Genomic DNA, 11,483 nt, shown 5'->3' on the forward strand with positions numbered 1-11,483 from the left:
CCACACACCCTACCCCTCACCCCCACCTTCTACATTTAACTTCAGTGCCCCCCCCCCCCCCCCCCCCCCCCCCCAATTCCTGTTTACACCAAAAATAAAGTGATCTAAGACAGAGACTTTTAATCTTCTGGGTATTGCTGTTTTTTCCTCCAAAACATCTAGCATTCCTTTCTTTCCAAAGTGTCCAGCCTACACATGCTGGAATGCTTAACCACCAGTCTTCTGTTGAGTCTCTCTTTCCAATTCCGTTCCAGTAGGAACTCCAGTATGGACCTTGGCATTCTCCAGCTGACCCCATGGATACTAAAGAACATTTTCCAAAATTTTACAGCTATATTGCATTGCAAAAATAGGTGACTGTTCACCTCTGCATTTTGATTGCATAAGAAACATCTTGAGCATATCTGCATTCCTCTTCCTTGAAGTATTTCATGGGTTAGAAATGCTCTTCTGGTCACCAGCCAAACGAAACAAGCAACTTTCAATGGACAGCTTACTTTCCATATTTGCTTTTAATATCTCTCTTAACTTTCAATATCTCTCTCAGGTTCTATATTATGTTTTATTTACTATAGGTTAGACATATGATTAATGACTTTTATACATTTAAATCTGCAAGATGTAAATGTTTGATGCAAGTGGAGGCAGGTAAGAAACAAAGATTAGTTTAGTGCTATTTCATTTTAACTTAAAACTTTTTCTGTACATACTCTGTTTCTTTAAAAGCGGATTCATCTGCCAAAATATCAATTGTTTCGTAAACAACAACATACCTAGTATATTCCCACACGCAATCTATACCACTACCTCAGAGGTGACAATTGTTTCTTGTATAACCGAAAACCATGAGGTTCAACAGCTAGATAGAGCAATTTAATCCCTCTTATTTTTCACAAGTTAGATGCATGCTTCATTTATCGTCGAGAAATGCTGTGGAGAGAGATGTTAATCCAGCTGTATTTTTTGGCTGACGTAGCCATACCGAGGCAGAGTACTGTGATCTGGATTTCCCCATTAATGATAGGTCTATTTTAACAAGAAGAGAATTAGAAACCAGACATAATGAGAAGTGTATTCTTCAGAATATAACTGGTCAATGTGGTCTTGGAGTTCCGAATTTTGGGTCTAAATGGAGGGAAAAACATTTAGTTGACTTATCTTGACTTCATTTCAATTTGTTCATACAGTTGAAGTCCTGCAACTTGATTTTGCTGAAGGATATCATGAAAATTCTCGTAACATTAAAGGCGCTCCTCTTGAATCGCTTTTTGGGCAGTTCTGTCTGCATGCTCTCTGGTTTGGTGACTGCAGTATAAGGGGTACCTTCTGACTCAATGTTCTGGAAAAAATTCAAGAAATCACTTCCTTAGTATATTCCTTCTATTTAAGTTACTTCAGAATTTTATAACCCCTTAAGACATATTTTTCTGTGATTTTATTCAGCTATTGCGGCATTCTGGATAGAGTTTGTACGAGAAGTTCGCTGGTGTTGGGAGGAGTCACAGCCATTACCTAGAATGCCAGTCACTGGTGTAATCGACCTATCAACCTGTTTAATTAACCAGAAATTACACATGGTAAGCCACATGCAGTAATGCTTGACAGAGAAACAGAAAATCATGAGTAGGACTTTCCTACCTGTCTATGGCTTTTGATAAGTGTATCTTTAAATGCAACAGCAACTAGTTTTATCTTTCAACATGTAAATTGTGTGTGAATATTCTGTCAGTTCCCCTATTTCCTTTCTTTCAACGTCTTCCAGCTGTCTTTCTTGATATTTGTTGTAGTGATTTTGTTGAAACCCAGTGTACCTCAATCTTTTGACGTAGATTTAATTCAGCATGACATGTAATCCCAAGCTTTCTGATTTTGTATCTTGCAAAAACATGAATCAAAGTTTCAGATTTTTTTGAAGTTGTTAGTAAGTAGTTGTCATGAGCTTCCTAATGAATCTGTTTCCAAGTTCAGTCTTAAATAGTGAAATAGTTCTAAGAAAAAGTGAGATAAAATGGTATCTTCTAATTTGATAAATATGGAGGTTTCAGGAGTACTAGTGAATGATATGTTCCTTTACCTTTTCTCTTCAATAGTATCTTTTAAAGATATGGCAATGGTTAGTAATCTATCTGGTCTAATTTTGGTTTATCTCTCAAATATGTAGCTTTCAATTTGCATTGATAAAAAGTGTCAGTTGAATCAAGAGGGTCCACATGCAGGTGAAAACAATTTTTCCCTTTCCGCTCATGTTAAGGTACTTTTATGACAATTGCTTACATTTTTGTTTCTATCTAAATGTTTCAAGTGTTTAAGAATATCAAAGCATTATTATAACTTAATTTTCCGTAGGATATTAATTAGCTTATATAATTATAGGCAGACACTCATATCCAGAGTGATATATCTTCTCAAGAAGAAGATTTTTTTGATAGCTCCTCTCAAGATGGAGATACTCAGGCTTCTTTTGTGGAATGTGACAGGTGAAAAACAAGTGAAACCTTTTTGTATTAATTGTTAAATGCTTGCTAATTGTCATCGTATCTAGTCTATCTTATCTGCCATTTCAGTTTTTCTTCTTTCTAAGCACTGCTATTCTTGTCTATTTTACAATGCTAAGCTTCGTGAAGGTCAAGTTTCTGATTTCATCATGATGGAATTGAAGCTGCTATGATCCTAAAACCTGGTGATTGATGCCGCGGCAGTCTACACCTGTATCTTAGGGTCTTTACCTGAACTGATTCACTAATTCTTTTGTTGTTGTTAATTGTTTTTAGCACTTGAAAAGTTGTAATGTTTGACATTGTTTGTTTTGACTCTAAATGGAAATATTCCCTCTTCCACTCTAGGGGAATCTAAAACTTTGCAGGTATTGATGAAAGTCCAGATAATTGATTTGGACCTGTTTACAACTTAAATGAGTCTCGTTCGAGGCAATGTTTTATCTAAATTGTTAAATATGATGTTGGGTCAGGATGGGTGTCTGATCTTCTCTTTATACTTTTCCGTCTATCTCAAGGATGATAGGCTAATCCAAAATGATCTTGCCGTTTCTCTTGTTGTTCAGCTTTCTATTTTTGGTTTTACTTTATTATTTGGGGCTGGGGCAATCTTACCTAGTCTAAGGCTTACTTCTGGGTCGGAGATTCACAAGTTTTAAATTTGCAGCATTGGACTAAACTTACTCAGGGAAAAAAGGCATGCTTTTTTGTGCAAGATGTGGATATATTATATTTCAAAAACTTTATAACCTGGGGGGAGGTGTAAGAGACTGGTTATAGTGGATGTCAGGAAAGGTAGAAGTAGGCCGAAGAAGTACTGGGGGGGAGATGATTCGGCAGGACAGGGCACACCTCCAGCTTATTGGGGACATGACTCTAGATAGGAAGGTTTGGAGGTCCAGGATTAGGATAGAAGGTTTGTAGGTAGCCGAGCGTTGTAGCACCTTTAGGTGGGAGTGACAGGGGGCTAGTCCATTAAGTACTTGTGTAGTATCTTCTACTTCGTCTGTCGTTACATGTTTTTTTTGGCTGTGTCCATATTGTCACGTTGCTGCCTATATTTTTTTCCTTTTTTCCTTTCCAGTATGTCCTGATTTCCTGTTTTAATTGCTTTGTATATTGCTAGGCAACTGTCATATTTTCTTGCAAACATGTTTCATTTTTCTTTCTTTTGAGCCGAGGGTCTATCGGAAACAGTCTCTCGCCCCATAAAGGTAGATATACTGTCTGCATACATCCTGCCCTCCCCAACCCCACTTGTGGGGTTATACTGGGTATGTTGTTGTAGTAACCTGTATTAGTTTGAATTTCTGCCCTTTGAACTGAACTGAGTTTGTTTCCTGTTTTCTCTGCAGTCTGTCAACACCAGATCGTCCAAAAGATCCTGCAAGTCATATTTCTAGGTTTATACATTCTGATGCTGTGAAATTAAGTGATCCAAAGGATTCAACATGTATTAGGAGGGGATCGTCTGGTGTTGTGGGGTCTATGATGCTTCTGAAATCTTGCCAGAACATGCATGCCCCATTTACACAGGTTGATTTATTTGTACCGCTGACTGCATATTTGTTGTTTTGATCAGTCTTCTACTTCCTTCCCACATTTGTTTGTGGTATAACAGCAACCTTTTGATGTGGAAATTTTTTATAGGATCCACCACTTATGACTGAAGACATGCATGAAGAACGTCTACAAGCCATTGAGGCCCTTGGTGAATCATTTGTGAGCTCAAAACTCTATTACAGATAACTCATTTTTCTGATAATCATGAAATTTGCTGGTGGGACTATTCTTGCAGAGTCATTGCATATTGTGATTGAATAAAGAACGATTTCAATTATAAGAGGTCTATAGTCTGTGCATATGTGTGATATTTTAATGATTTATTGGTGAATCAGCTACATGACTCCGGGCTTCAGGTCATATAAGCACACATGACACTGTTTTCTTTGACTCTTCTCTTTTTTTATTACTAAACATGTTCAATAAGAGAAATGGTATTGTAATTCCCTCCGGTTCTTACATCTTCTTCTGCTTAAGAAATTGCAACAAGCACGCACTACATTGCAAGTAGATCTCCTAGATGATTGGTTGTGTGATGGTGTTTAGAAAAGGAGCTTAAAGGGCTCTCTAAATACTTAAATCCATATACATGTCTCAGATAGGGAATTATTCTTATTGATGATCCTGAATATGTTGATTAAGAAATATTCAATTGCATTCCATTAATGATATGGCTTAAACAGCATGATCATGAGTGAAGTAGTCTCCTTCTGCCTAATGTACACGAAAATTTGTAATAATCTATTTAATAATAAACTGGGGAACTCCAGAATAACTACCTTGCTCTCTCCTAAATTCCTAATGCTAATTTGCCCCATGTTCCCACTACTGGTTTCAGCAATTATAGGTTTTGGTCTCTTCACTAAACTCCACTCTCTCATTTTTGAGCCTGCCATAGAGCATTATTATTATAATTTTTGGAAAAGCTTTAAAACATGGAACCACTTTGTATCATTAGCGAGAAAATGGTCAAAAGCCCCCCCCAACCTTTAACCCAAATCCCAACTATACACTTATACTTTGCGAGGGTCCTATGCCCCCCATGAACTATTTTAAAATGAAATTATTACCCCCCAACGCTGACATGGCAAGAGAGTGTGTTTCACTCTCTTTACAAGAGAGTGAGAACGAAAATAATTTATTAAAAATTTATTTTTAATATTTCTTTAAATAAATATATATAATTTTAATTATTATTTTTATTTCTTCTTCTTCTTCCATTCTTTTCTTCTTCTTCAATTTTTTTCTTCTTCTTCTTCTTCTTTTGACATCCAAGAACTCGAATTACTTGAGAATGTTGAATCAATTTAGATTGAAAAATTCGAATTAATTTCTGGGTTAGAATCATTCCTTAGCTCCCCAAAAATTGATTAACGTTGAGAATGTTGAAATTCAACGAAAAAAACAAAGTCGCCGGAATTTTGAATTTTGCCAGCGCCGTCACTGTCCAGTGCTGATGGACATCGAATTTTGAATGTTGAAACAATGTCGAATTTGGTGAAAATCGAATATTTTTGGACATTAATTGTTGATTTAATTTTGATAAGATTACCTATCGTGTGAATTCCATATGATTCATTATGCCATTGAAGAAGAAGAAAAAAACAATAGAAGAAAAAGAAGAAGTCATTGAAGAAGAAGAAAAAAAAATAGAAGAAGAAGAGGAAGAATTGAATGGCATATGATGTGGAATTAATTTTTTATAGTAAAAAAAAGTAATATGACATGGAATTACGTGGAATGACACGTGGCAGCGCGTGTAGACCACAAATTAAAATAAAATCTGGGTATGGGCTTTTAGACGGGTAGATATTCCATTTTAAAATAGTTCGAGGGGGTAATAATTCCATTTTAAAATAGTTCAGGGGGGTCATAGGACCGCCGCAAAGTGTAAGTGTGTAGTTGAGATTTGGGGTAAAGGTTGGGGGGGCTTTTGACCATTTTCTCTATCATTAGCTACTAATGTATTGAATTAACAATTAAATGTTATTTTTAAAGTATTCACACAAGGTGGCAAACTTTCCAGTATTTGCGCTGTTTGGTCTCGGTTTGTGTTTTTGTCTATCCTAGTCTTGCTTTAAGGACATATCCACAGATTTCTTATATTGCAATATTTCCTCGGGAAACAGTTGTTTTAGGTTGACCTATCCTTCAGTTGCTTCATAAAGTCTCATCATTTCATTATTAACAGTATTTTATCTGACAATGGAATCTCTAATGCTCATTTGCAGAAATTTTCCGCCCAATTAGAGAAAGACATTTTGTCATCAGGTAGGAATTTCTGTACCTTCTATTTTCTTAAAGGCCTTCTTGCCGTCTTCGGCATGTCTGTGTGCTAGGATACTCTCTAATGTAATGTCTCTAGAACCGTGTTAGATACTCCAAACATGAAATTTTTGGATGATCTGACATACACCTGATGGCATTTTTTAAGAATCCGAGCAACGTAGGTTATATGGTTCTTATTAGTCAGTGCAAGTTATAGGTTTCTTCTCACTTGGATGAAGCATAAAGTGAGCATCTCGAGGATCTCAGCTGGTTGGCTGTTGTGTGCTGAGATCATGAGATACTTCAATTGTTTGAAAGTGCAAAACATAGATGGATGTGCATTTTTTGGTGCCTGGTACACAACTGCAATAATTAACACATTCTTCTGTTTTAGCTTAAGAGTTATTGGAACAGGGTACTGTTGATCGAGTTGAAATAACACGTAATAGTTTTTACTGCCACAGAATAATATATTAGTCATTAGCCAAAGAACTGACAGCAGGTCCATTATTGCTCAGGGTCTCTTGAACAGAAAATTTCCTCCTCATTGAGAGTTCTGCAAAGTTCTTGTTATGACATCATAGATCCTAATCACAAGAAATATTCCTTGTTTGGATCTCTCTTTTAATAGCGAGCCTCCACATCATCTATTCCCGTGTCATATGACTACAGAGAATGCAGAAACAAGTCCTTTTAGGCAGTAGAAAAGGTGCATAATCAGTTTTTGACTGGCTGAAACATCAGTTGATTAGGGTTTGTCTTCTGAAATAATTAAGGATCTTTGGTCAAAAAGTTTGTGGATTGGTTTGTTAGTTGTCTATATTGTCATCTAATTTTTGAAGGAAAGTCAGCACATTGCGGTTCTTTGGTACTCAATGTGATAACATAATCTATAATCAGGTGTTTAGTACTGAAATATGCAATCCAAATTAATAATAGTGTATAACAATGCAATTATACTATGTATCACCTAATATCAGACTGAAACTGTGGGTTTAGTATGTTAGAAGACCGAAATCCTTTCGTGTAATTATTAAATGTAATGCAGCTACTGTCACTTATTTTAGAACGAAACAAAAGTGATGGCTATGATATTGTTAAATGTATTCTTCCATCATCTATGTTCCGTTTCGTTTTTTCCTATGGGCTAGAGTTTAAGTTTTATTTCTCTTAGATAAATCGTTATATGGAATTCTTACAGGTTTAGAAGGGGTTAGGGTTAGAATTCTTACAGGTTTAGAAGGGCTAGGCTTTTGCAGAGGTAACTTTTTTGCTGCACATGTACAAATTTGGACAGCACTTTTTTAGAGCTGATCATTTATAAATACCCGATCTTATCAAAAGAAAATGTCAAAAAGTTGCGAGGAAGCAAATGTTCTAATTATCAGTTTATTATCATTTTTTAATGGATCAAGTATCTCAGGCCAAAATGTTATGGATGAGAACTTTTTCTGCAGATTTAGTCAAGCTTCTCTAGATTCTAAAAATTGTACATACAAAATTTCTTCCTAATTGTCTTAAGTGAATCTGATCCTTGATTTATTTCCCAGGTAGTTTTTTTTTCCGGCAGTTGTAGGTTGTATGGATCACTCTCGACTTATTTCAATTATTATTTGCTTGCTGATATTTGAAGAATTGATCTTCTTTCCTTATTCATTCTTTATTATCCTTTGCATTATGCAATAGATATGTCTGCTTTTAGAGCAGCAAATCCAGATGCTGTGTTTGAAGATTTCATCCGGTGGCATTCACCTAGAGACTGGGAGACTGATGATAGTATGGAGAAGGTAGTATCTCACACCAATGCAATGGTAGAGTCAACAAATGATTGGCCACCTCGTGGAAAACTTTCAGAAAGAATGTCTGAGCGTGCGAATTCATGGAGAAAGATTTGGAATGAGGCACCTCCATTGCCAGCTTCTGAACAGAAGCCCCTTCTGGATCCAAATCAAGAAGGAGAAAAGGTATACTGGGATTGCCTACTTGCATAAGCCATGTTCATTTATAATATTCTGGTATGAGTGATCCATCATAAATCTTCACGAGAACTTTAGTAACTTAATAAGACAAATGGCAGGTTTTGATCTTGAAAGTTGAAGGGGAAAGATTGTCCTTTGGAGACTCCAGAGCTTAAATAACTCTACAGGCTTCTTCCTTATGTTTGTCCTATTTATCTATTGCCCCCTATTTAATCCAGACGGATGATTCATTACATCTGTAATCTTTCTTCAAATCAGCTTTGTCTCTGACTTGAACAGTTGTATTGTTAGTGACCTGAGAGTTCAGGTCAGGGTTTCCTGCTGGGGAGGCTTTTGAGGGCATAGAAGGACCAATAATGATAGGGCGGGGGGGAAGTTGAATTGCAAAATGTTTTTGTAGTTTGACTTTGGTCAATCCGTTGAAAATCTCGCCTTCTTTGAGTAACTTCTTGATTTGCTTGGAATTAATTTTATCGTTAATTCGTGTAGGCTCTTCATTATTTGGAAACACTGCGTCCGTATGAATTGTTGGGACAAATGGTTTCTACTGCTTTTAAAGCAGCGGCCGACACATTAAACAGAACATCATTTGGCGGTCTAAAGCAGCTGGCCACCAGAATTGGACAACTTTACCTCACTATGGCAGCCACTCTCAGATGCTTGCGAAGTATATTTTTTGTTCTAGTATGCTATCGAGTTGCAGTGGGTTTTAAGAGCTTGTAAATTAATAGATTGGCCGTTTTTGTTGCAGAAAATAGTCTTTCTGTCAGCACTGAAGATATTGAAGACCTGAAGCGTCTCTGTACAATTTTTGCACATGTTGAGAATTTGATAACATTCGCTGCATCTCTTCATCAAAAGTTCTTGCAAGCACCACGTCTATCAGAATCCATTTTTAATGACTACTACAACTTCTATCTACCAAAAATGGGAACAACATCAATTGGTGGTGATGAGAAAAAGGTAAAGTATATTTTACATCTCTTATTTTCTCTCTTTTGGTATATCTAGAATGAGAGATTGATATTTTGATCAAGAGTTATTAACAAATTTCTTAACTTGATTAACTACATGTACTTTCGGCCCCTCACTTTAGCTTTTGTGGCTGAAGATGTCGTTTTAATGTATTATTTCCATAAACCAGGCTAAATTTACCTGTGCCTCTATCTCTTTCTTTCTCATTTTATACGGTGCAACTTTGTTATGTTAGGATTTTGATAAGAAACAAGAAGTTAAACGACAAGAGAGAGAGGTAGTTGCAAGCATGTTCACTCCGCCTACTGTGAATCAATCATGGAGGAAAGTCTTAAGCATGGGAAATCTTCTCAATGGCCATGAACCAACACTGAGAGAGATCATATTTTCCAAACGTGATCACCTCAGTGAAAATTACTATGCTAGTCATGCTCCAAGGGGTTACCAACAAGAACTAGAAACATACAGAATGTACATAAGCGGAACCTCAAATGATCTGAGTGTGGCACTGGCAGTTGCCTCTTGTGACTAGTTTCATCAGTAAAGGAACCAGGTATATTATTGTCGTTTCTCTTGTTAGTATATCCAGCCATTCTTCTCATTCGTGTTCCATTGGTACATGCTATTAAATTTTCTAATTTGTTTGAAAAGGCTCTTGGTTGTCACATCTTTTCTGCCTTTCCTCGAAATACAGATTTTTTTTCTTGCTGTGTCCAAATTTTCTTAAGAGAATTTACTGGAAATGATTTCATGGTTTTCCATGGGGTTATGAAAAAAAATTATGCACATGAGCTGTCATTTGGTTGGTGTGACAAGGATAATAATCTCGGGATAAAATGTGGGATTATGCTATCCCGCATTGGTTATGGGTATTAATTAATCTCAGATTTATCTTATCCGATCATTTGTACTAAGATGGTGGATTAACTATCTAATATAAAAGGTGGGACAGCTAATTCCATTGGATGTCTTTTGTCTATCGCATCCCACCAACCAGATGACCCATAAGGGTGTGGTCTAGTGGTCAATAAAGTGTGTTGGAGAACCATATGTCTCATGTTCAAATCTTAGAGGAGACAAAAAAACACTAGGTGATTTCTTTTTATTTGTCTTAATCATGGTGGATCACCATAGAATTATCTGGGACACCATGATTATCATTTTCTTAAGGTTCTCCATGGTTCATATGAGTTTTGTCCTTAATTACTGCCGCCGAACTTCAGTATGATGATAGTGAGATTGTGAGATGGGATCTTTCTTCAGTTTTCTTGCCTATGTCATGTCCCTATTATCATTCTTATAAGTTCCTATTAGTCATTGCTACTTTGCAATATTTTTGGTCCAGAGGGGCTTCATCAATCATCAATCATAATCATTCAGTTCTCTTTCTAATCAATTGCCCTCCAACGAAGACGTCATATAGAATAAAGTTTCTTTACGTTTTTCAACTTTCAACCAATTAGACGGTTTCTATAATTGACAGACAAGACCCGGGCCATATGTAGCTTATTGTACGTCCATTGTTTTTTCACCAAGTCCGACTTTCTTTCCGGTGTGCATATGTAGTAAGGACCGCTTGGAGTTGGACACAGAATGCCTAATTCAAATTGAAATGTACAATGAGTCGGGAAATAAGATTTTTCTTTTCTTAAAAGAGAAAAAGCACCCAAGGGTGTGGCCTAGTGATTCAATGAAGTTGGGATGAGTACCATGGGGTCTCAGGTTCAATTCCCAGCAGAGACAAACACTAGGTGTTTTCTTCACATCTGTTCTAGCCTGTTGCTGGTGGGAGGTGGCAGGTATCCCGTGGATTTAGTCAAGGTGCGCGCAAGCTGATCCGGATACCACGGTTATCAAAAAAAAAAAAGAGAAACAAACAAAATAAATCCACTTTTTGGATTATTGCCGATATAATCATAAAAAGCAAAATTTTCAGGGATCGGATAAACTTTGATTTTCGGCTAACCCAGCGCCAAGTCTGTTTCACCCGGTGTCCAGTAAGCATAGGGCCCCCGACTAATTCGAATTCGGCTGGCTTAGGCTCTCCCTACCAAGTCCGAACTTAACTTGTAAAGATAACTGTAGGATTACATGAAAGATATGAAGTTAAGCTCCCACGGATGTTCATACCATATAGTAGTTTTCTTTATCTATCTCTACTGCCTAAGAGGGGAAAAAAGAGGAAAAAGAAAAGACCAGCTGC

The 11,483-nt window shown here is 36.7% G+C and overlaps 1 protein-coding gene across 5 annotated transcripts in view; it reads left to right on the top strand.

The window, feature by feature from the left end:
* LOC107875452 (rab3 GTPase-activating protein catalytic subunit) overlaps positions 1 to 9,984 on the top strand; it is a 19,300-nt gene extending 9,316 nt beyond the window's left edge. For all 5 annotated transcript variants that reach the window (XM_047414167.1, XM_047414168.1, XM_016722179.2 and 2 more), the window contains 11 exons: positions 1,188 to 1,319; positions 1,444 to 1,577; positions 2,162 to 2,251; positions 2,374 to 2,477; positions 3,851 to 4,031; positions 4,146 to 4,217; positions 6,290 to 6,329; positions 8,013 to 8,290; positions 8,795 to 8,972; positions 9,057 to 9,268; positions 9,516 to 9,984. In XM_047414167.1, coding sequence (XP_047270123.1) covers positions 1,188 to 1,319; positions 1,444 to 1,577; positions 2,162 to 2,251; positions 2,374 to 2,477; positions 3,851 to 4,031; positions 4,146 to 4,217; positions 6,290 to 6,329; positions 8,013 to 8,290; positions 8,795 to 8,972; positions 9,057 to 9,268; positions 9,516 to 9,812 — 1,718 coding nt within the window. In that variant the 3' untranslated portion in view covers positions 9,813 to 9,984. The remainder of the gene's footprint in view (positions 1 to 1,187; positions 1,320 to 1,443; positions 1,578 to 2,161; positions 2,252 to 2,373; positions 2,478 to 3,850; positions 4,032 to 4,145; positions 4,218 to 6,289; positions 6,330 to 8,012; positions 8,291 to 8,794; positions 8,973 to 9,056; positions 9,269 to 9,515) is intronic.
* The last annotated feature ends 1,499 nt before the right edge of the window (positions 9,985 to 11,483 follow it).

The sequence above is a fragment of the Capsicum annuum genome, chromosome 6 (genome assembly GCF_002878395.1).
Source record: "Capsicum annuum cultivar UCD-10X-F1 chromosome 6, UCD10Xv1.1, whole genome shotgun sequence".
Taxonomy (NCBI): domain Eukaryota; kingdom Viridiplantae; phylum Streptophyta; class Magnoliopsida; order Solanales; family Solanaceae; genus Capsicum; species Capsicum annuum.